At 47.9% G+C, this 26295-nt stretch overlaps 1 protein-coding gene across 1 annotated transcript in view; it reads right to left on the bottom strand.

Moving 5' to 3' along the window:
• USP19 (ubiquitin specific peptidase 19) overlaps positions 1–25980 on the bottom strand; it is a 60808-nt gene extending 34828 nt beyond the window's left edge. Inside the window, exons 1-6 of the mRNA XM_083155561.1 lie at positions 25701–25980; positions 11583–11860; positions 3356–3484; positions 2812–2948; positions 1950–2381; positions 176–518 (exon numbers count right to left, since the gene is read on the bottom strand). Of these exons, the coding sequence (XP_083011687.1) occupies positions 176–518; positions 1950–2381; positions 2812–2948; positions 3356–3484; positions 11583–11724 (1183 nt within the window). The 5' untranslated portion in view covers positions 11725–11860; positions 25701–25980. The remainder of the gene's footprint in view (positions 1–175; positions 519–1949; positions 2382–2811; positions 2949–3355; positions 3485–11582; positions 11861–25700) is intronic.
• Positions 25981–26295: the final 315 nt, after the last annotated feature.

Here is a 26295-nt window from a genome sequence, read left to right as displayed (position 1 = left end):
TAATGAGAATGCAGAGGTTTCTAAGAGATCAATGTATCAGCCCCACCCTTCACATCTGCCACCAAAACCCAATTAATGCGTGAAGGGGAAAAGCCAGGCACTAATATCCATAGACGGTACCATAAAGTGCAGAGATACAATGTATCCCCCCCCCCCCACGCCAGGTCATTCGTACCTTCTAGACTGCAGTCTCTGGAAGGAACAAGATTTTCAGCCGTGTCCGGTAACTGGTGGCTGTCACCTTGTGGAGGAACCATTGACGGAGACCCGATCGCCGTTTCTTCATCGTCAAGCACCCGGTGCCCCTTTGGAGGCTCCTCCCAAGACTGGTCCCCAGTGACGTGCTCTGAAGAAGGCAGGGGCACCTCTGTAGCTGGCATTTCAATGTCCGAAGCCACGTCAGCTGGCATACTGTGACTGTGTGCGCTAGAACATACCAGCGGTACTGGTGGCGTGACTGATTGGAGCAAGGTCTGCTGATCTGGAGGGAGAACTTTCCCTTTCTCAGAGGAACCGTCCTTTAGAAAAGAAGAAATGGATCATAAATATACATGAATGTTGCACACGCAGCCTACATAATAAAAGGCTAAAGCTGTTCCTCACCTCTACGAGAGGAATTCAAGTGTCTTGCAGGCTGGCAGCCACTAGATGGCACTCAATGGAGCAATACAATGGTTTCTCCGTTTGGCCACACACAGCCCTCACGCTGACTATTACACTCCACGCCCATCAACGACCATCTCTTATTTAGGGAGAACAGCTAACAGCAATTTTGGATTATGGAAAAATTTGGACAGATATGACCCCCGCCCGCAGGCCCCCATATTTCCTCCAGAGCGCCATCATGATGCAGCAAGCACAGACAAGGCACTGGCAGGACTCTACTCTCCAAGTAGAAAGACCACCAGACTCCCCAGCGGCAAAGGTTCCCCCAGTAAATTGACACCTCAACCCCTGTAGAGGCACTTAACTCCCCCATATGTATAGGGCAGCAGAGTGAATGTTGGGGGGGTGGGGCACACGAGTCCTAGGATGCCGCCACACATTTGACAGTGACCTCGGCAGACACAGGCCGCTACATGACCAAACAGGACCGTATGCAGAAGCAATTCTTGTGCAGAACGGATTTCCATTGCAAAGTAAGGAGTAAGGGGGATGGCCTGGTCATGTAGGAAGCAGCAGTCAGTGAAAGCCCAGTTGGCAGCGGTCACATCCCACAAGACCTCACCAATTAGGTTGGTAAAACGACTTGTTTTATATAAATGTCCCACTAACCACCCCTCTAACACACAACCCCCATAAGAGCGGTTTAAGGCTCTATATTTAGAAGCAGATCCACTTTACATTTGGTAATCTGAGCCAGAGGGACAACATGTAGATGTATAATTATAGAAATCATCAGTCATCCAGCGACTGGCACTTAGTGAAACAGATGACCCCGTGCAGTGTAAGCGTCCGTAGCACCGTGGGGAGAACATACAGGCAAACCACAACAATATAAAGTACAAGGGGGGGTTAAAGATCAGAAATAGAGACATTTAAGTTACTAACAGTTGAGATAAATAACCCAGAATGTCCTAGAGCAGTGGTTCTCAACCTCGGTTCACACCCCCAACAGTTCACATTTTCCAGGTCTCCACACAGAATCACAAGTGAAGAAATTAGCTCCACCTGTGGATCTATTATAATGTGTCAGTGAGTAATGAGTGCACCTGCTGGATGACCTGGAAAATGTGAACTGTTGGGGGGTTGTGAACTACTGTCCTAGGTGGAGGGGACATAGACCCTAGAATGTTACAGTGTAGGGGAGTCGGGGTATAACCGGGAAGAAATAAGGGGGTATGGAGAAGAGATTTGAATGTTTGTAATGTAGAAATAAGGTTCCCATGACTAAATCCAATACATTAACGACCAGAACACAACAGAGATCAGCACTCAGACGTCAGTACCTGTCTTCCTTTGCCGTTATGTAGTTCTACTCCGTGACTTGCTGGTTTGTGCGACGCTGAGCTGTCTCCAGCTTGGACTCTGTCTGTAGACTTGCAGCTGACACATTTGGGGCACTCCTCGGAGCTGGCAGCTCTCTGGCTCCTAGGACTGGCATCGCGAGCACATGCCAAGGGTAGCGTCTTAGGGGGCGAGCCTCTCTTAGCTTGTGTCCCGACAGCAGCAGATCTCCGTGTAAGAGGACTCCTAGCACCAGCGGCTTTCATCTCCCCCGTCTCCTGCTCCCGTCTCACACTCTTCAGTTCTGGCTTAATCGCGGAGGCCTTAGCCTGATGTGCATCAGACACAGGCAATTTCAAAGGGACTTTTGACTTTAGATTTTCCTTAACTGTAGCCAACTTTCCTGGCTCCTTCAGAATATCTTTTTTCTTCTTCTGCACAGGAATAACATCAAAAATAAAAAACAGCCACATTTCATTTTAAACTAAAACATTTAATTCAGTGGTTATTTTACCATAGAGAATGTCTAATAAGAACGGCAGCACTGAATAAAGATCACAGTGTAATTCATGAGCGCCACAGGCAACGAAGCCTCTACGGAATCTACTGTTAGCAGTAGGCTGTAACATATAAATCACTGCTGTCTAACAATGTAAGAATACAAACCCCACGTGCAACTAATTCACCATATGCACCATATAAGGGACACCCTGTGGGGTAAGGGGACACCACCCCGCACCCCTCCTCCTGGCGCAGACAACAGAGCAGTTGGCAGGGCAGATATGGTCCCTAGCAATGAATCCAACCATTCGTTTGGGGTGTTTTTGCCTTGGGGTAGCGAACAATATACAAGATCAGAATTACCTGGAGACTTGGCCATTTGTTCATTGGAATTTTCTTCTGAAAAATCAGTTGCAGGAAATTCCCTTTTTCTTTATACTGAATTTTACTGCAAGAGCCTTCAATCTCTTCATGAAAATGACAATTCCATTGGTTGCCTTCTGCAAAATGTAAAACACGAGTGTAAGGAATTCTGGCACATTTCACTGAGAAATAGCAAACCATGCTTTACACACTGGAGGAGGAAGATAGGTGGTGATACAGAACCGGTGACCCCGGAGGTAACGGCTCCAGTCGTCTGTTGGGGACCGGAGGTAACGCTCCAGTCGTCTGTTGGGGACCGGAGGTAACGCTCCAGTCGTCTGTTGGGGACCGGAGGTAACGCTCCAGTCGTCTGTTGGGGACCGGAGGTAACGCTCCAGTCGTCTGTTGGGGACCGGAGGTAACGCTCCAGTCGTCTGTTGGGGACCGGAGGCAACACTCCAGTGAGACCAGCATTACAGATATAAAGAAGAGTTGGCGCTTTGATCACAATAATGATGAAGTCTTTCGGGGTCCTGACCGTTACCTGGGAAGTTGATCACACAGTCCGTATCTGTGAACTCTGCCTTCAGCTCGTCCACATTTAAGGCTCCCGGCCCAGTATTCAGTTTAACAATTACTTCCCCGGAATTCTGCTTCCAGTCAATCATCATATCTGCAATCGGAATGAAAAACATTTTACTAGTGAGGCGTCTAGACTAACGGAATTTACATATATGCAGGTGCGGGTATTCCAATGGCACTCAGACACTACCCAGGTAAACTATCAATAGGACACCATGGAAGGTCGGTATGTACTAGGTTCACACACGAAAAGATCATTTTTATTTTATTTTCTAATTTTTCATATTTTACCATCTTTGTGAGCTCCAAACGGGAATGGGCGCAGTGTGTTGGGCGCAGTGTGTTGGGCGCACTGGCTAAAGAACGAGGATATGCGCTACATTCATTGGGGGAACACGTGCTGATGTGTCTACATTGACACCAACAAAACCAAAGAACTCTGTTCCACCTTTTGTGCATTGTGACATTGGCCCTTATTCAGATCTGATCGCAGTACAAATTTGTTCTCATAATGGGCAAAACCATGTGCACTGCAGGTGGGGCAGATGTAACATGTGCAGAAAGAGTTAAGTTTGGGTGGGGTGTGTTGAAACTGAAATCTAAATTGCAGTGTAAATATAAAGCAGCCAGAATTTACCCCGCACAGAAACAAAATAACTCACACAAATCAAACTCTCTCTGCACATGTTACATCTGCCCCACCTGCAGTGCATTGTCCGTGAGCGATTACACACCCGATTCACTGCCCTATCTTATGGACTATAAACATGTACATCGCTTCATTATTAAAATATCATTTATATTGTACACGATATACATACATGTGATCAAAATAGAATAAAGAAAAATGACAAAAACACAAGAGAGCAAGCAGGCTGTATTATAATACCTACATAAGTAAATAACCTACGGGGAAGAACAAGTTCATTCATAACAAGACTACAATAGAACAAAATGAATTCCCGTAACAGCCACTATATCGCGTTCTACAGCCTCGCCCATGCCAAGTGCCCAGCATGATGCAGCTATATCGCGTCAACACCTGAAGTACCACATAGCGCCAATGTCTGCTCACACTTCAGGAAGGTGGAAGGAGACATCTGCAACAATCACGCCACTCAATTAGAATTCAGCTGGAAAGCGCCCTCTCTACTCTAAATCTCTGTGCCATCAGCACCTTTGCTCTCGTCCTCTGAGGCACAGCCGGATTAAGAGGGGGGGGGGGCAGAGGGTAGGTTACCCGGGAGCCCCTTCTCTTAGCTGCACCTCTGTGCATCACAAGATGAGCCTGCTCCGTTTTTAGAGAGGCCTGGGACTCCTGCACATGGCACATAGGAGAACGGCTGCTGCTTTGCTTGAGTTCATTACAGTGGAAGCAGCAGCAGCTACAGACTCAGGACCTCCTCGTGTCCTCCTCTGCTGTGTGTGTGTGTGTGTGTGTGTGTGTGGCGGAGTTGCTAACTTTGTAATTACATCACTTGTTTACAGTTGCTTAGTGACATGTGCATGACAGAAGAAAGTGTATGTAGGCGTCTTGTTCCTATAGCAACAGGTTTTACAAGATGACAATGGATTCATATTTCTAGGACTCTTCGATCCAGTGGTTCAGATTGTGATGCGAGATTGCAGAAGACTCAGACTATGGGGAACATTGTCAATCTGTACAGACTCTTCTAAGAATTCTGCAAAAACAATTCAAGAGGCATTGATGTTGTCAATGCCCCGCCTCTATTCTAATAACAAGGGCGGAGCATTGACAACCAGTGGTCTCTTTTTTTTTTTTTTTTTTACCACTTGAACCTCCTGATTCCATACTACCCAATGATGAACACCCACAGACTTGTGAAGTGTCCCGTCATTACCCTATTTAACCTACAGTGAGCTTATCCTGCATGGAGGAAATAATCATCCCAAGGAGCTTTCTAACAATATGAGAAACAGTCCCTCGTACCATGGAAAGTCTCCTCATATCACTGCTTTACAATGATGGGGTTGCAGCATTGGTTTCCCAATCAATAGTAGATTTAAAAAAAAAATGTTTTGGCAATGGCTGTTTAAAATCCTTTCGTAAAACCACCATACCAATAACTGAAACACCTGTGATTGGTGGAGAGGAAAGGGAGGGGTGGGGCTCTAAGAGGAGAACATGCAGGAGATTTACAAAGGGGCGCTCCACTCACGTGCACCCCTATAAGTGACCGTATGAAGATGCCGGTTCCGTGTAGCTGAGATATGCCTTATTTCACTGCTGGTGCTCACACACTTGGTCAGCAGAGACACAGCTAATAGCCTGTGCTTAGAGCAGACGAATGGGACATGTCTGCCACCTGTTATTGTGCCAGCAACAAGGCAGGGTGCTGAGCCTGATGAACCACAATCCCCAGCACTTACAGTTAGAACCAAGCCAGCACCAGCTAGTCTCGTCATTGTCGGATATAGACTTCTTCACCTAGAACAGTGATGGCTAACCTTGACACGCCAGCTGTTGTTGAACTACACATCCCAGCATGCCCTGCATCAGTTACCGTTCAAATCCCTTTCTCTATCCTGGTGACGCAGCTGACCTTGGGATGTAGTAGGGTCCAATAGGAGCCAGGCACCTATGCTAAACATTTTGAAGACGGCAGGTTCCTCCCTCACTGCATCCCATCATGCCTCAGTTCAACTTCCAGAGCACACCAGGATACAATAACTCAGCACAATGCCTGAACAATCAACATAACCATTATAGCATGACGATACATGAAAATGGTATTACTTACTGAGCGTAAGGGAGGGATCACTGCGTCACCAGGGTAGAATCAGAGAAAAGGATTTGAACGGTAAGTTCTTTAAAAAAAAAAATCCCTTTTTCTTCTTCTCTATCCTGGTGATGCAGCTGACCTTGGAACGTTCAAGAGCCGGTCCTTTGGGAGGGTACGCTCAGGTCTGCAGTTCTTATCACTGCTCGCCCGAATGATGCGTCCTCCGACACAAACTCATGGAACCTGTAAAATAGTTGACCAAGTGGCAGCCCTACATACTTGTTCAGCCGTAGCTGCATGGTGCACCGCCCAAGAGGTAGCCACTGACCTGGTGGTATGAGCATTGATCCTGGAAGGCACTGGTCTGCCCACTTTTGTATAGGCAAAGGCAATAACCGATCGCAACCACCTAGAAATGGTCTGTTTAGAAGCAGGCCAGCCCAATTTGTGTACATCATAAAACACCAAGAGAGAATCCGTTTTCCGGATACTCTTCACTCTGTCCACATAAATGGGCAATGCGCGCACAACATCCAAATTCTTCAATCTGTCCCTTCTCCTACTTTCTTCCTGAGGATTAAACACCGGAAGAACAATCTCCTAGTCTAAGTGAAACGCAGAAACAACTTTAGGCAAAAATCTCAGAACTGTTCTAAGCACAGCCCAGTCTCCATGAAAGAGCCTTACGGGATAACACTCCTAACTCCAAAACACGCCTGGCCGAAAAAAGTTAACTTCCAAACAAGAAACTTAAGGTCAGCCGATCTCAAGGGTTCAAACTGAGGTTTCTGTAAGACTGCCAACACCAAGGACAAATCCCAAGGCGCCACCGGCTGTTTAAAAGGAGGTTTCAATCTAGTAAACCCCTTGCAAAAATGTCTGTACCTCCGGAATTAGAGCCACTTTCTTTTGAAAGTAAATAGACAAGCCCGAAACTTGGGTCTTTAGATACTGAAGACTCAGTCCCGACGAAAAAACCATCTTGTAAGAATTCCAACTATCTAGAAACTTTGAACCGGTAAGTGTGAACCCTCTGGCGTTCACACCATCTAAGGTAGATCTTCCAGACCCTGTGATAGTTCTTTGATGACACTGGTTTTCTGGCACTAATCATGGTTGAAATGACCGCCTCTGAAAACCCTTTCTTCCTTAAGATAGCGGACTCAAAAGTCAAGCCGTCAAACTCAGCCGAGCAAGGTCCTGATGATAAAATGGACCTTGACGGAGGAGGTCTGGTCGCAGAGGAAGACACCAAGACTGTGTCGACAACCTCAGAATGCTGGAATACAAAGATCTCCTTGGCCAATCCGGTGCTATAAATATCATGGTGATCCCCTGTGACCGTACCCTCCGTAACACACGGGGAATCATTGGAAACACATAAGCCACTTCGACCCGCCAAGAAATCGTCATGGCATCAGTTGCCCAAGCCAGAGGATCACTGGTCCGAGCACAAAACCTGGGAACCTGGTAATTGTGTCTGGATGCCATCAAATCCACGTCCAGGAGCCCCCATTGAGCCACAATCTCCTAAACAACTTGGGGAAATCCGCCTCCACGTTCCTGACTCCTGGGATGAACACAGCAGATATGGCCGGAACATTGACCTCTGCCCACTGAAAAATCCTTGACACCTCCGTCATTGCCAACTGACTGCGCGTGCCTCCTTGGTGGTTCAAGTTAGCCACAGCCGTGGCACTGTCCGGCTGAATTCAAATCGGAAAACCTCTCAGCCTCTCTTCTGCCTGTGTCAGCATCTGCCACACAGCTCGCAACTCCAGCACATTTATCGGAAGTACCGACTCATATACTGACCATAAGCCTTGCAGTCTCAAGTCAAGAGCTACTGCTCCCTAGCCCCTGAAACTGGTGTCGGTGGTGACCACCAGCCAATCCCACAACTGGAGAGAGCGACCCCACTGGAGAGAGTCCACATCTGTCCACCAAAGTAACTTCAATCTCGTTTCTGTGGACAAATCGACTTTCCCTGATTTCATGGTCTGTGCGACTCCTGACCAACAGGCCAGAATGTTCCATTGAAACTGAAGCAAGTGGAATCTTGTATACTGCAGCGTCTTGAAAGATGCCACCATCTTGCCCAATAACTTCAGGCAATGCCAAACTGATGGGCCCGGTGACCTCAGAATCGACCAAACCAGCTAACAGATGTCTTTGGCTTTTACCTCAGGGAGGAATACCCGATGGAGGTGAGAATCCAGGATAACTCACAGAAACTGTAGTCTCTGAGTTGGTTCCAAATGAGACTTTTGGAGATTCATGATCCACCCGTGGTTCTGTAAAAACTGAATTGCCTCTAATAAATTTTGATGCAATTTCTCTGATCGTCCAAATATGGGATGACCACTATACCCTGCATCCGGAGGGCAGCTGCCATTATCTTTGTGAACACACGTGGTGCAGTGGCCAGTCCAAAAGGGAAGCGCTTGAAACTGCAGGTGCCATTCTCCAATCGGAAACCGCAGTAAGGATTGATGATCTTCATGATTAGGAACGTGCAAATACGTGTCCTGAATGTCCATGAACACCAGAAATTTCCCTGGTTCCAGGCTCAGCGACACCGACTTCAGAGACTCCATCCTGAAATGGTCCACCCATAAATGGAGGTTCAGCGACTTTAGGTTTAGAATAGGACGGAATGTCCCATCCGGCTTTGGTACCAAGCAAAGAATAGAGTAAAAACCCTAATTCCTTTCATCCTGTGGTACCGGGATTACCACTCCCTTCTCCAGAAGAGATCTCGCTGCCCCCAAAAGGGCAGTTCTTAAGCGAGGCTTCTTGGGCAACGGAGTAGGCAAAAACCTTCTTGGGGTAACTCCCCTCAGGTTTATCCTGTACCCCTGGGACACAACCTGAGGACCCAAGGATCCTGACCCAACGAGGTCCAGGCGTCCCGATACTGCAAAAGGCGACCCCCCCCTACGCAGAGTACAGAATGGGGAGTCACCGACCTGTCATGCTGAGGGCTTCTCCTCCCCTTTTGCCGCCTGTTTCTTAGTAAAGGCTCCGATGCGGGAAGTTGGAGCTTTCCCCTTTCCTGTAGCAAATCGTACTCTACTAGACTGGCCCCTTGAAGATGCTCCTCCTCGAAAGGACGGCTTAAAAGGTATGAAAAGCAGCAAACCTGGATGAACCCCGTTTTGCTGCAGGCGTAGGAAGAAAGGTACTCTTACCGCCTGTTGCCTGCTTAATCATTTCCTCCAATTCAGATCCGAACAGAAATTCCCCTTTAAAGGCTAAAGCCTCCAGGACTTCCTTGGACTCAATATCAGCCTCCCAGGCCTTGAGCCACAACACTCGACCACCATGTTCTGACACCGCTGATACCTTACAAAGCCTCCTCACCAGCTTCGCAGGTATATTCCGCAGCAGCCTTAAATTTCTCCACCCAAGCCAAGGCCTCTGAATCAGGCTGTAGGGAAGAGCAAATGGTGTTGGCCCACACAATCATTGCCTTAGAAACCCACGCGGAAGCAATTACGGGTCTGAGAGCAAAACACACACCTTCAAATGCCGCCTTTATCCTTCCAGCTTTTTATCCACCTGGTCCTTAAATGCTGCACCACCTTGCACCGGTAAAACCGTGGCCTTCGACAGTCTCGCCACAGGCGCATCAACCAAAGGAACCTTCTCCCAAATTTTGATATGCTCCTCTGGCATAAGGTATAAACTCAAATACCTTTTAGTGAGCAGAATTTTTTTTATCGGGCGTCTTCCAAGCCCCGCCTAACAAATCCTGCATTTCCTCATTCGAGGGAAAGGTAACTGCGTCTCTGCGCAGTCTTTTAAAAATTCCCTGAGCACGAGTTTTATCCTCCTCAGATAAACTTAAGGTCTGCTTCACCGCCATAATAAGATCTTCAACGCCTGGTACAGAACTGTCCATATCCTCCTTCTGATCCACACTCTTCTTCCTCCTCAGAGTCCACATTAGGAGCAGGCAGAGAACACACCGAATGCCTGGAAGACTCTCCAGGTTCTCTAGACCACTGATCCATGATAGCATTAAACTTGTGAATGCCCTGCGCAGTGTCCTGCATGACTTGCAAAAGGGCCGGTTCCCCGAGACAGGGGTAAAGAACCAGAGGACTGTTGAGAGGGTGACATTAGTCTAGGGGACCTCACTAAATCATCATTATCTATTCAATGCCTGCAATGACAGACTTGCCTAAGGCCGCAGCCCACAATGGCTCTGGCTGATCCCCCCTCTGAGCATGTGCTCCCCTGGGTACAGCCTCACAAACAGGGCAAATGTCCCCTTGAGCCATCTGTTCCGGAGTTCAATCAATCCCACAAACCCTGCAGGGACTTAACAAGGCCATCACTTCCTCCGCCATACCAGCAGAATACTTTTCAGTCATGATAAATAAATCACAGTGCATAATGTCAGGCAAGAGTACTGAGATAAAGTATGCCAGTGCACTTAGCTGTCTGCCGGTGGAGCATCTGGTCAGCGGGGGTAGTGATGCACAGGATCAGCTTGCCTCTATATATGCAGCTTTCAGCTCCACAGTACTGTGCCTCCAAAAGGAGGACTAGGAAGAGACCATTGTCCCTGCTTCAGCGGGGTCCGCGGCACTTTGGCCCCATCTACCCCTGAGAGCTGCTCCTACCATTGCTGATCATATCACTAGTGCCTCCCCCTCTGCTGGGGATCACATGGGATAGGCTGTGCCCTCCGTGAAGGAGTCCAGCCTATAAGCTTAATAAAAATGGCGGCAGCCATACTGGTGGGGTCCTTCACCTACGATCCCCCCTGCGGGGAACCGGACCCAGAGTCCCCCTGAGCCCAGGCAGCCTCTACCGCTGAAAGCGCTGTGCAGAGAGACCAGACAGCGTCTCCCTGCGCATAAGATGCGCTTGCTGCTGCTGCACACTGTCGCCTGCACTAACGAAGTGTAAAATTATGAAAAATAAAAAAAACCTAGCTAGTCTAATCTTCTGGCTGTGGAGCAGCCTGTTCAGCATAGCACCCACTCCTGTGGGCACCTAAGACGAACTGAGGCATGATGGGATGCAGTGAGGGAGGACCATCTTCAAAATGTTTAGCATAGGTGCCTGGCTCCTATTGGACCCTACTACATCCCAAGGCCAGTTGCGTCACCAGGATGGATGAAGAAGAAAGTAAAACTGTAGCAGGGCATGCTGGGAAGTGTAGTTCAACAACAGCTGGAGTGTCAAGGTTAGCCATCGCTGACCTATAAAATACAGTAAACCACGGTCATCACTTACACCTGGTATAAGCAGCTGTGATCTGACCAATTCAATCATATCCAGTGACATGAATGATCAAGGCACAGTGCCTGGAGCCTCACTGAGGCCACTGGTTATCAGGCTGAATATTGGGTATAAATAGACTCCAGGTCTTATGCAATTCAGGCAAATCATTTGTGCATCTCAGAATAAATAAGTATTTCTGTAACAGACCTTTCCTGGGCTCCCCGCTGGCGGCCATCTTGCCCTCTTTGCTCTCCTGGTTGACGCGATCTTTCTGCTTCTTTTTATTGACAGCATCCTCCGTTCCACGAATCCCCCTTCTCTGACCGGCGCCCTCGGCAGGATGGGACATCTTCTGCCGCTTGGTGGAAACCAATGGGCCCCCGGGGTCTGTAACGGTGTCTGGGTCAGGGGTTCGCCGTTTTCTACCTGGGCCAGCTATCTTGGCGACTCTCTGTGGCTAAACTCTCCGTCGAGGAAGAAATGGTCTGTAACGGTACAAAAGGGTTTAATAGCATAGAAAGGGATTTGCAGCGGCCTAATGTCAGCTAATGGGAGATTAGGGTTCATTCTATTAACCTGCACCTTCCTAAACCCATGCAGTTCCTCCTTTCTGCCTGGGGTGTCACTGTCTGCTGTGGAGCCTATCATATTATGGCCTCTGTCGTTAATACTGACCAGATATTAAGCAGGAGAGAGGAACTGCAGAAGCTTAAAATGTGCTAGAATGAACACTAGGAGATACTTTCCTATAAAAAGGTACATGAAACTTAAGATGACACTTTTGTAGAGGTAAGAGAAATACGATAAGAGGGTATATATACCCAATCAGGTACAACTTAACCCCCTCCATGGCTGCATTCAAAGCTCTAAATCTTTATTAGTTCAGCAGTGCGGAACATAGGTGATACAAAGATAACTAGACAAACCCTTTCGCAAAACAAATATAACCGAATTACCGATCAATCCGATGGAAGGCCATCATGTGTAAATGGACATTACATTACGCCAGATCAGTTACAATGAGATCTAGAGCTGGGCAATATATAGAGGTAACGATATCGACTGGTGTGTACAGCCAAGTGTGTGACGTCACTGATAGACATCGCACAGTGTCCATGCACTATATTATTCATCCACCATGGACCTGGGAATCGCTGAGCGAGTGCAGGAAAGTGAACAATACGTACAAGAGAGGGGCTGGTAGGAAAGGCCTCAAACTGCTTAATAAATAACAGGAAACCAGAAAACAAGAAGAAACTGAAACAATGTAATATTATTCACATACGGCCCAATTCAGGCTTAGAAGTAAGAAGTTGGCCTCTAGAATCCTGTGACATCTACGGAGTACAGACACGTTCCTATTACCTTAGCAGCGCTGCCACTGATCAGGGACACAGATGTGTTCTGCAGGATTACCCAAGCACCATCTGTGCAGAGAAATACGGAAGAGGCTAGAACTAAAAGCATCAGGCTGCTTTCAGAGAGATTCAATTACAGCCGAATAACAGGTCCGAGGAGCAATCAGAGCATTAGTAGGTCCAATGAGCGGGAGTGACCACAGATCTAGCAGGCATATGTTCATCCTGTATAGTAATTCTAGATGACATGGCCTTCGGTCCATTCCTCTGCAGCATGTAGCAGAAGTGCATAGGGCAGTACGGACGGTGTAATGGTTATATTACTGCCTCACAGCACTGAGGTCATGGGTTCTATCCACGCCATGTGTTATATATACGGGGCAGTACGGACGGTGTAATGGTTACATTACTGCCTCACTGCGCTGAGATCATGGGTTCTATCCCCACCATGTGTTATATATACGGGGCAGTACGGACGGTGTAATGGTTACATTACTGCCTCACAGCGCTGAGGTCATGGGTTCTATTCCCACCACGTGTTATATATACGGGCAGTACGGACGGTGTAATGGTTACATTACTGCCTCACAGCGCCGAGGTCATGGGTTCTATCCCCACCATGTGTTATATATACGGGGCAGTACGGATGGTGTAATGGTTAGCATTACTGCCTCACAGCACTGAGGTCATGGGTTCTATCCCCACCATGTGTTATATATACGGGGCAGTACGGACGGTGTAATGGTTACATTACTGCCTCACAGCACTGAGGTCATGGGTTCTATCCCCACCATGTGTTATATATACCGGGCAGTACGGATGGTGTAATGGTTAGCATTACTGCATCACAGCACTGAGGTCATGGGTTCTATTCCCACCATGTGTTATATATACAGGGCAGTACGGACGGTGTAATGGTTACATTACTGCCTCACAGCGCTGAGGTCATGGGTTCTATCCCCACCATGTGTTATATATACGGGGCAGTGCGGACGGTGTAATGGTTACATTACTGCCTCACAGCACTGAGGTCATGGGTTCTATTCCCACCATGTGTTATATATACGGGGCAGTACGGACGGTGTAATGGTTACATTACTGCCTCACAGTGCTGAGGTCATGGGTTCTATCCCCACCATGTGTTATATATACGGGGCAGTGCGGACGGTGTAATGGTTACATTACTGCCTCACAGCACTGAGGTCATGGGTTCTATCCCCACCATGTGTTATATATACGGGGCAGTACGGATGGTGTAATGGTTACATTACTGCCTCACAGCACTGAGGTCATGGGTTCTATCCCCACCATGTGTTATATATATATATACAGGGCAGTACTAATGGTGTAATGGTTACATTACTGCCTCACAGTGCTGAGGTCATGGGTTCTATCCCCACCATGTGTTATATATACGGGGCAGTACGGATGGTGTAATGGTTACATTACTGCCTCACAGCGCTGAGGTCATGGGTGCTATCCCCACCATGTGTTATATATACAGGGCAGTACGGACGGTGTAATGGTTACATTACTGCCTCACAGCACTGAGGTCATGGGTTCTATTCCCACCATGTGTTATATATACAGGGCAGTACGGACGGTGTAATGGTTACATTACTGCCTCACAGCACTGAGGTCATGGGTTCTATTCCCACCATGTGTTATATATACAGGGCAGTACGGACGGTGTAATGGTTACATTACTGCCTCACAGCACTGAGGTCATGGGTTCTATTCCCACCATGTGTTATATATACAGGGCAGTACGGACGGTGTAATGGTTACATTACTGCCTTACAGCACTGAGGTCATGGGTTCTATCCCCACCATGTGTTATATATACAGGGCAGTACGGATGGTGTAATGGTTACATTACTGCCTCAGCGCTGAGGTCATGGGTTCTATCCCCACCATGTGTTATATATACGGGGCAGTACGGACGGTGTAATGGTTACATTACTGCCTCACAGAGCTGAGGTCATGGGTTCTATTCCCACCATGTGTTATATATACACGGGGCAGTACGGATGGTGTAATGGTTAGTATTACTGCCTCACAGCACTGAGGTCATGGGTTCTATCCCCACCATGTGTTATATATATGGGGCAGTACGGGTGGTGTAATGGTTTGTATTACTGCCTCACAGCACTGAGGTCATGGGTTCTATCCCCACCATGTGTTATATATATGGGGCAGTACGGATGGTGTAATGGTCATGGGTTCTATCCCCACCATGTGTTATATATACGAGGCAGTACGGATGGTGTAATGGTTAGCATTACTGCCTCACAGCGCTGAGGTCATGGGTTCTATCCCCACCATGTGTTATATATACACGGGGCAGTACGGATGGTGTAATGGTTACATTACTGCCTCACAGCGCTGAGGTCATGGGTTCTATCCCCACTATGTGTTATATATACAGGGCAGTACGGATGGTGTAATGGTTACATTACTGCCTCACAGCACTGAGGTCATGGGTTCTATCCCCACCATGTGTTATATATACGAGGCAGTACGGATGGTGTAATGGTTAGCATTACTGCCTCACAGCGCTGAGGTCATGGGTTCTATCCCCACCATGTGTTTATATATATATATATATATATATATATATATATATATATATATATATATACATACACACGGGGCAGTACGGACGGTGTAATGGTTAGCATTACTGCCTCACAGCGCTGAGGTCATGGGTTCTATAACCACCATGTGTTATATATACGGGGCAGTACGGATGGTGTAATGGTTTCATTACTGCCTCACAGCGCTGAGGTCATGGGTTCTATCCCCACCATGTGTTATATATACAGGGCAGTACGGATGGTGTAATGGTTACATTACTGCCTCACAGCACTGAGGTCATGGGTTCTATCCCCACCATGTGTTATATATACGAGGCAGTACGGATGGTGTAATGGTTAGCATTACTGCCTCACAGCGCTGAGGTCATGGGTTCTATCCCCACCATGTGTTATATATATATATATATATACACGGGGCAGTACGGACGGTGTAATGGTTAGCATTACTGCCTCACAGCGCTGAGGTCATGGGTTCTATTCCCACCATGTGTTATATATACGGGGCAGTACGGACGGTGTAATGGTTACATTACTGCCTCACAGCACTGAGGTCATGGGTTCTATTCCCACCATGTGTTATATATACGGGGCAGTACGGACGGTGTAATGGTTACATGTCATGGGTTCTATCCCCACCATGTGTTATATATATATATATATATACGGGGCAGTACGGACGGTGTAATGGTTAGCATTACTGCCTCACAGCGCTGAGGTCATGGGTTCTATTCCCACCATGTGTTATATATACGGGGCAGTACGGACGGTGTAATGGTTACATTACTGCCTCACAGCACTGAGGTCATGGGTTCTATTCCCACCATGTGTTATATATACGGGGCAGTACGAACGGTGTAATGGTTACATTACTGCCTCACAGCACTGAGGTCATGGGTTCTATCCCCACCATGTGTTATATATACGGGGCTGTACGGACGGTGTAATGGTTAGCATTACTGCCTCACAGCGCTGAGGTCATGGGTTCTATCCCCACCATGTGTTATATACGGGGCAGTACGGACGGTGTACTGGTTACATTACTGCCTCACAACACTGAGATCATGGGTTCTATTCCCACCATGTGTTATATATACGGGGCTGTACGGACGGTGTAATGGTTAGCATTACTGCCTCACAGCGCTGAAGTCATGGGTTCTATCCCCACCATGTGTTATATATACGGGGCAGTACGGATGGTGTAATGGTTAGCAATACTGCCTCACAACACTGAGATCATGGGTTCTATTCCCACCATGTGTTATATATACGGGGCAGTACGGACGGTGTAATGGTTACATTACTGCCTCACAACACTGAGATCATGGGTTCTATTCCCACCATGTGTTATATATACGGAGCAGTACGGACGGTGTAATGGTTACATTACTGCCTCACAGCACTGAGGTCATGGGTTCTATTCCCACCATGTGTTATATATACGGGGTAGTACGGACGGTGTAATGGTTACATTACTGCCTCACAGCACTGAGGTCATGGGTTCTATCCCCACCATGTGTTATATATACGGGGCCGTACGGATGGTGTAATGGTTAGTATTACTGCCTCACATCGCTGAGGTCATGGGTTCTATCCCCACCATGTGTTATATATACGGGGCAGTACGGACGGTGTAATGGTTACATTACTGCCTCACAGCGCTGAGGTCATGGGTTCTATCCCCACCATGTGTTATATACGGGGCAGTACGGACGGTGTAATGGTTACATTACTGCCTCACAGCACTGAGGTCATGGGTTCTATCCCCACCATGTGTTATATATACGGGGCAGTACGGATGGTGTAATGGTTAGCAATACTGCCTCACAACACTGAGATCATGGGTTCTATTCCCACCATGTGTTATATATACGGGGCAGTACGGACGGTGTAATGGTTACATTACTGCCTCACAACACTGAGATCATGGGTTCTATTCCCACCATGTGTTATATATACGGAGCAGTACGGATGGTGTAATGGTTACATTACTGCCTCACAGCACTGAGGTCATGGGTTCTATTCCCACCATGTGTTATATATACGGGGTAGTACGGACGGTGTAATGGTTACATTACTGCCTCACAGCACTGAGGTCATGGGTTCTATCCCCACCATGTGTTATATATACGGGGCCGTACGGATGGTGTAATGGTTAGTATTACTGCCTCACATCGCTGAGGTCATGGGTTCTATCCCCACCATGTGTTATATATACGGGGCAGTACGGATGGTGTAATGGTTACATTACTGCCTCACAGCACTGAGGTCATGGGTTCTATCCCCACCATGTGTTATATATACGGGGCAGTACGGACGGTGTAATGGTTACATTACTGCCTCACAGCGCTGAGGTCATGGGTTCTATCCCCACCATGTGTTATATATACGGGGCAGTACGGACGGTGAAATGGTTACATTACTGCCTCACAGCACTGAGGTCATGGGTTCTATCCCCACCATGTGTTATATATACGGGGCAGTACGGACGGTGTAATGGTTACATTACTGCCTCACAGCGCTGAGGTCATGGGTTCTATCCCAACCATGTGTTATATATACGGGGCAGTACGGATGGTGTAATGGTTACATTACTGCCTCACAGCACTGAGGTCATGGGTTCTATCCCCACCATGTGTTATATATACGGGGCAGTACGGACGGTGAAATGGTTACATTACTGCCTCACAGCACTGAGGTCATGGGTTCTATCCCCACCATGTGTTATATATACGGGGCAGTACGGACGGTGTAATGGTTACATTACTGCCTCACAGCGCTGAGGTCATGGGTTCTATCCCAACCATGTGTTATATATACGGGGCAGTATGGATTGTGTAATGCAGAGCATTGTGGTTTTTTGAAGAGACAAAAAGCAACAGGAGAATGTCTCTGTGTGGTGCACCAGAGAAAGGAAGAATAAAATGTAACTTTTAATTAGTACTTAGTAAAATTTAATCGAAATAAAAGACACAATACATATACACATAAACACACATGGACAGTGAAATAAAAAGGATAATCAAATCCTCACACCGTGGGACCCCCCTGTCCCATGCCATTTTTATAATAAACTTTTATTATTTATAAATGTGTTTATCGATCTGCAATTTGGACTGGTTTATTCAATTTTTACCAGTTTTGCGTGTTAATACACAGTTATTTCCTAAGGTAAGCGGTAATTCTCGGTGATAATCACCTGGGTGATACTGTTAATCGTGGCTGAGTTTTTATTAAATAAGCATTTAAGTCAGAAAAATTGTAATAAGCAATCTGACCAATAAATTGCCTGGTGTGTATGACCGGATTGTACTCTCCCACTCACAATATAACGTGAGTTACATAAGCCAGTGTTTTAACATTCAATAGGCACGTAGCAACGATAGCTACGGGTTGCCACTTGTGCGGCAGCCCGATGTTGGTATACGGAGCCGTGGAGAAACAGTATTCTGTGCTGCGGCTAGTTCAGCTTCGCCTAGCAGCTTGGTCCTGACGAAGCTGCTAGGCGAAGCGTACGCCGACTGTACACTTCGTGGCTTCTCCCCCTGCTCCCCCCACCCCACTTGAAATGCATTTTGATCTGTTTTTTCCTTAAACAATATAGGTAGCGGCTCTCGCATATACAAGTCTGCCCGGCAGACACGCGCTGTGTGTGACGTCCACACGAGCGCTTACCTGTCTCCCGGCGAGCTGAACTAGCCGCAGCACAGAATACTGTTTCTCCACGGCTCCGTATACCAACATCGGGCTGCCGCACAAGTGGCAACCCGTAGCTATCGTTGCTACGTGCCTATTGAATGTTAAAACACTCGCTTATGTAACTCACGTTATATTGTGAGTGGAGAGTACAATCCGGTCATACACACCAGGCAATTTATTGGTCAGATTGCTTATTACAATTTTTCTGACTTAAATGCTTATTTAATAAAAACTCAGCCACGATTAACAGTATCACCCAGGTGATTATCACCGAGAATTACCGCTTACCTTAGGAAATAACTGTGTATTAACACGCAAAACTGGTAAAAATTGAATAAACCAGTCCAAATTGCAGATCGATAAACACATTTATAAATAATAAAAGTTTATTATAAAAATTGCATGGGACAGGGGGGTCCCACGGTGTGAGGATTTGATTATCCTTTTTATTTCACTGTCCATGTGTGTTTATGTGTATATGTATTGTGTCTTTTATTTCGCTTAAATTTTACTAAGTACTAATTAAAAGTTACATTTTATTCTTCCTTTCTCTGGTGCACCACACAGAGACATTCTCCTGTTGCTTTTTGTCTCTTCAAAAAACCACAATGCTCTGCTTAAACTAATGTCCAGTGGTAGCACACCCTTCTGACTAATGGTACATGTTATATGAAAAATTACCTAATACAAGGGGCCATCTGAAAAACATATATTAATTACCTGTGCGATTAACACCCCCCCTCTTCTGGATTGTGTAATGGTTATATTACTGCCTCACAGCGCTGAGGTCATGGGTTCTATTCCCACCATGTGTTATATATATATATATATATATATATGGGGCAGTATGGATGGTGTAATGGTTAGCATTACTGCCTCACAGCGCTGAGGTCATGGGTTCTATCCCCACCATGTGTTATATATACGGGGCAGTATGGACGGTGTAATGGTTAGTATTACTGCCTCACAGCACTGAGGTCGTGGGTTCTATTCCCACCATGTGTTATATATACGGGGCAGTACGGACGGTGTAATGGTTAGCATTACTGCCTCACAGCACTGAGGTCATGGGTTCTATCCCCACCATGTGTTATATATATGGGGCAGTACGGATGGTGTTATATATATGGGGCAGTACGGATGGTGTAATGGTTAGCATTACTGCCTCACAGCGCTGAGGTCATGGGTTCTATCCCCACCATGTGTTATATATACGGGGCAGTACGGATGGTGTAGGGGTTAGCATTGCTGCCTCACAGCACTGAGGTCATGGGTTCTATTCCCACCATGTGTTATATATACGGGGCAGTACGGACGGTGTAGTGGTTAGCATTACTGCCTCACAGCGCTGAGGTCATGGGTTCTATTCCCACCATGTGTTATATATATACGGGGCAGTACGGATGGTGTAGTGGTTAGCATTACTGCCTCACAGCGCTGAGGTCATGGGTTCTATCCCCACCATGTGTTATATATACGGGGCAGTACGGATGGTGTAGGGGTTAGCATTGCTGCCTCACAGCACTGAGGTCATGGGTTCTATTCCCACCATGTGTTATATATACGGGGCAGTACGGACGGTGTAGTGGTTAGCATTACTGCCTCACAGCGCTGAGGTCATGGGTTCTATTCCCACCATGTGTTATATATATACGGGGCAGTACGGATGGTGTAGTGGTTAGCATTACTGCCTCACAGCGCTGAGGTCATGGGTTCTATCCCCACCATGTGTTATATATACGGGGCAGTACGGATGGTGTAGGGGTTAGCATTGCTGCCTCACAGCACTGAGGTCATGGGTTCTATTCCCACCATGTGTTATATATACGGGGCAGTACGGACGGTGTGATGTTAGCATTACTGCCTCACAGCACTGAGGTCATGGGTTTGATTCCCACCATGGCCCTAACTGTGCGGAGTTTGTATATTCTCCCCGTACTTGAGTGGGTCTCCTCCGGGTACTCCGGTTTCCTCCCACAATCCAAAAATATACTGGTAGGCTTATTGGATCCCAACAATATTAACCCTAGCATGTCTGTGTGTGCGTGTACATGTGGTAGGGAATATAGATTGTAAGCTCCGCTGGGGCAGAGACTGATGTGAATGTTGAAATATTCTCTGTACAGCGCTGCGGAATATGTGTGCGCTATATAAGAACTGGTAATAAATAAAAGCACATGCAGTTAAAGGGTTCCGGGGACAGGAGCATCATACTTCAATGAGAGGGGAAAAAAAATTAACTTATGTTCAGGCGGAATAGGTTTGAAATGTTTTATTGATAAGCAGACCTCTCGCCCCAAAAAAGCAGCACTACACAAGCCCTTGACCCTCCAAAAAAAGCAGTACCGGGCAGGGCTCCGGCCCTCTCAGAAACCAACACTGCGCAGGCCCCCTGTGCTTAGAAAATGAATGCTATCTGATATAAAGTCCCGGCTGCAATGCGTACAAGGAAACAGTAAAATAATCCAGGCCTACACAAGTCACTTGTACACCCACTGTAAAGGTTAGATCTGCTTTTAACCCCTCCCTCTCAGGATAGGTACGGTGATATAGCATAAAGCTATCCTTTACAGAAACAAATACTTTAATCATATCGGTCAGCAATTTCATTCTGCTGTGCGGCGATAAAGGAACAATACTACTATATAATTGATAGGTTTCGTTGTTAGAATGTGTAGACGACAGGTGTGCTTTGAAGTCATGCAGTACAATGGCCTGAAACCAGAACCGTTTACCCAAACCATTTAGAAACGCCTGTTCCCCAGCACCATAGGGTACATACAGTACACAATTACACCCCCAGTCTACTTCCCACATACTCCAGGACGGATCATTTATACTCCCACCATTCCGGAACATTTCCCCTAGGTCTGTGACACAGCAGCTTAAGAAAATGATACACTACTTAAAAATACATGTACTTTTGGATTGACAGCCATCTATTGCCATGTTCTCCTCTGTCTGGCTCTGTAACCACTAAAGCGCAATAGTAATAGAGTAATCTGCATGTAAGCCCAATGTGAGTTGCTGATGCCACAGGTTCCGCACAATCAGCCTGGTCATTCATGCCCCCTTCTCACCCGTGTTTAAAGATTGTTGATGGTTAAAAGGTGGCAATGGCTTTATCTAGGAGACCTGATGTTTATAATGACAGGGCCATTGGATTGATTTGAAAAAAATGAGGTACTTGTTACCTAGAACGGCGCCGACGATTTTGATTCTAGGCATCGCAAGGAAAAAAATCGCGGCAGTCGCATCGCATGCAGCCAAAAAATCGCATGCGATGCGACCGACGCGATTACCGCGATTTTACATAGGGAACAATGTTAAATGGCCCAATTGACCCGATTCACAGGTATCCGCGTCCCCTCGCGGGCTTTACAGGTATCCGCGTGCGCTCGTCACGCTTCGGTGGCTCGCCACACTTTCTATTCTCAACTCCACGCCGATGTGGATAGTGGAGGTATGAAAAGGTCAGAGGACGCGTACCGCCGCCCCTCGCGGGCTCGCTGCGCTCTCCACGCTTCGGGTTGACGTTGATCGTGGGGTGGTGTTAACAATTGGGGGGGCCATTTCACACTTCAGGGTGGCTATTTGGGGTCTGTGGGCCATTTAACATTGTTCCCTATGTAAATTGCGGTAATCGCGTCGGTCGCATCGCATGCGGTTTTTTGGCCGCATGCGATGCGACCGACGCGATTTACCTTTTACCATTCATTTCTATGTGAAATTGCGGGCATCGCATGCCATTATAATGACATGCGATGCCCGCGATGGGCGCCTTTCTAGGTAACAAGTACCAAAAATTATAATCAAATTTATTACAAATAAATTGGAACAGAAGACACATGGGTAGTAGATTCTCCGATCTTGCGAGTGCAGCCTACAATACAGAGATCAACCCGTTAGTAATTGTAAGCTGAATCTGGATGATATACCGTATATCATTGATGTGTAGGAAATATCGCTCGCTCCAGTGAATTATCATCAGTGCAGTGTTTCGCCACAATTTGATAGTGCGCTATTAGCCTGATTCAGACTTATACACTAAACCAAAGGAAAGGGGACACTTTGTGGAGAACTGTTCCACTAGAGTTTTCGTCTGAGAGCAATTGGGTACGGGGGAAGGGCCAGCCACGACACACATTGCCTTTTTTGTGACAGTGCCAAAGTCAGTGTCTGTGCCTGGTGACACAAGTTAACAGACCTTGCCTGCAAACCTGAGACAGACACAGTAACCTGATCGTTACGCAGACGACTGATGGTCATGAAGAGTGAACTGGTGGTGCACCTAGAGATCATCAGTATATAGCTGTACGGTATCGCACAGCCACACAGGGTGCACCCAGCTTTAGTGTAAAGACGAAGGAACACCTGAAGGGTGGTGTGAGGTGACACCTTTCAAAATCTTCCAGAACACGGGATTATAAGTATCCATGACGCAAATCAGCTCTTGTCCTTGCAGGTTAAGGTGGACATCCCCTGGAGGGGAGGAGGAGACCGTAACAACAGGACCTCGAGAGAGAGGACTGGAAATGGATAGTCAACATGAAAACCTCAACACCAGAAGGCTAGCACAGAGAAGGGAGACAGGAGACCTCCCCGCTACCCAGAAGAACAAGTGCTGTAGAGTACATGCCCCCCCCCCCATCCTATTTCCATACACCACCTCACCATCGGATCTGACACATAGGGGCCCGTGCAATAACCGGCTATGTGCACATATACCGGCACCAATATTGCAGATTATTAAATGCAGCCTTATGTACTACTCTGGGGCAAAACTGAGGTGCCATAAGGGCAATTTGGCATCTCCACACTGCTCAAACGGTACATTGCAGCACATCAAACAGCGAGGAGCTGGTGGAACTTTATCTCACTTCCTCCAAACTTTGAAAAATCACCACCTTTTTGGAGAAAAGAAAGCCTTGTTCTAAGCATGGCGGTACAGCCACAAATACATTCACACCAGACAGGACATGGAAACGCAACGTAAAACCATCCCGCGCTCCATCTAACGTGGATCTGAAAGCTTCCGCCTACATCTGGTTATTGGATCAACTCCGAATATTCTTGTGTTTCAGCATATACAACATACAGGAGAGCACCCCGCATAATGTCTATATGACACACTGTGAGCTTGTATATAATAGTGTACACTGCAATGTTAGCGCGGGCATGGCTTGTTCTAAGAGGGCAACACATACACAATAACACTAAATCAGTGGTTCCCAAATTGGGTGCCATTAGGACACTTGCAGGGATGCCTTAGGTTACTTTATTTTTCAAATTTCTCAATAAGAAACCTTTGGCCGCTGAAGGGAGACAATAAGGAACAAGCACCGCACCTGGTTCTAAAGGGCACCAGGATTTTGGAAACCACTGCCCTAAATAAGCCCATCCACACACAGAATGCTCCAATGCAACAAGCTGCAAAGTCTCTCTGATGCCCAAACACTGTCGTCTGCACAGAACACAATAGCATGTCCTGGCATGACAGGGGGAGCCTGGACCACCACTGCCCAATGTGCTCTGCCATCTGCTCCCAGGGTATGCCCTCTGTGCTCAGGGCCAATCCTCTGCTATGCCCTCTGTGCCCATGGCCCCATCCTCTGCCCCCAGGGTATTCCCTCTGTGCCCAGAGCCCCCCCTCCTTTGCCATCTGTGCCCATTTCCCCTTCCTCTGCTCTGCCCTCTGCTCCCAGTGTATTCCCTCTGTGCCCAGGGCCAATCCTCTTCTGTGCCCATTTCCCCTCCTTTGCCCTCTGCTATGCCATCTGTGCCCATGGCCCCTTCCTCTGCTCTGCCCTCTGCTCCCAGGGTATTCCCTCTGTGCCCAGGGCCAATCCTCTGCTATGCCTTCTGTGCCCATGGCCCCTTCCTCTGCCCCCAGGGTATTCCCTCTGTGCCCTCTGCTATGCCATCTGTGCCCATGGCCCCTTCCTCTGCTCTGCCCTCTGCTCCCAGGGTATTCCCTCTGTGCCCAGGGCCAATCCTCTGCTATGCCTTCTGTGCCCATGGCCCCTTCCTCTGCCCCCAGGGTATTCCCTCTGTGCCCTCTGCTATGCCATCTGTGCCCATGGCCCCTTCCTCTGCTCTGCCCTCTGCTCCCAGGGTATTCCCTCTGTGCCCAGGGCCAATCCTCTGCTATGCCATCTGTGCCCATGGCCCCTTCCTCTGCTCTGCCCTCTGCTCCCAGTGTATTCCCTCTGTGCCCAGGGCCAATCCTCTTCTGTGCCCATTTCCCCTCCTTTGCCCTCTGCTATGCCATCTGTGCCCATGGCCCCTTCCTCTGCTCTGCCCTCTGCTCCCAGGGTATTCCCTCTGTGCCCAGGGCCAATCCTCTGCTATGCCTTCTGTGCCCATGGCCCCTTCCTCTGCCCCCAGGGTATTCCCTCTGTGCCCACAGCCCCTCCTTTGCCCTCTGCTATGCCATCTGTGCCCAGGACCCCTTGCTGTGCTATGCCCTGAGGCCAGAGCTCCCTCCTCTACTGCTGACCGTGAAGCAGCCGCTGCAGGGAGACAATAAGGACCATGTACCGCTCCGGGAGCTCCGAACCCTTTCCTCTCTGCACCAGGCTGGCGGCCACTCGTCCTGGTGACAGCTTGTACCCCGGCCGGACAGCTCCTCTCCGCCTCCTCCCCTCCCCACTGGCCCGTATCCCCTGACTCACCCTGGGCCGCCTTCTGCCGGCGGCGTCTGAGGACGGTGAGGGGAAGGAGGGTGATGGGACCTCTTCTGGGAGAAATCCAAGGGCCGCGCCGGGGCCGATTCTCTCGCTCTTTGCCTGCGGGTCCCACTGCGGCCCTCCGGGGCCCCTGCGTACATCGGCGGCCCCCCCAGCGGCTGGACGCACTTCCTTGAAGCCCAAAGCGCCGGAGCACGTGACCGGACTCCGGAGTCTCTCTGGGGTCACGTGAGCGCGGGGCGGAGACTGAGGCCGACGCTGGGTCGCGGGCGGCTGAGACGGAGGAGGGTCACGTGATTCTGTCAGCACACAGCTTGTGAGACGAGGCGGCCATTTTGGAGTAGGCGGTTGCGCACCACTCCGTGGTCTCCGGGAAAATGGCGGCGGTATTTTTTTCTTAGCTGCACAGCTGCTACTAGTACAGGGTAAGTAAGTAAGTAAGTTTTATGTAGCTTTCACATCACATAAAACATTTTGAAACGTTTTGAAAAACTGTAATTTTAAATGGTATTTTAAACGGGTCTAGTGTTCATATTGCAGCAGATTACCATTTAAAAATACCGTTTAAGTACCATTCACA

The sequence above is a fragment of the Crinia signifera genome, chromosome 8 (assembly GCF_055691185.1).
Source record: "Crinia signifera chromosome 8, ASM5569118v1, whole genome shotgun sequence".
Classification (NCBI taxonomy): domain Eukaryota; kingdom Metazoa; phylum Chordata; class Amphibia; order Anura; family Myobatrachidae; genus Crinia; species Crinia signifera.
Note: the sequence above shows the minus strand (reverse complement) of the source record. Positions and strands in the feature narration are given on the sequence as shown.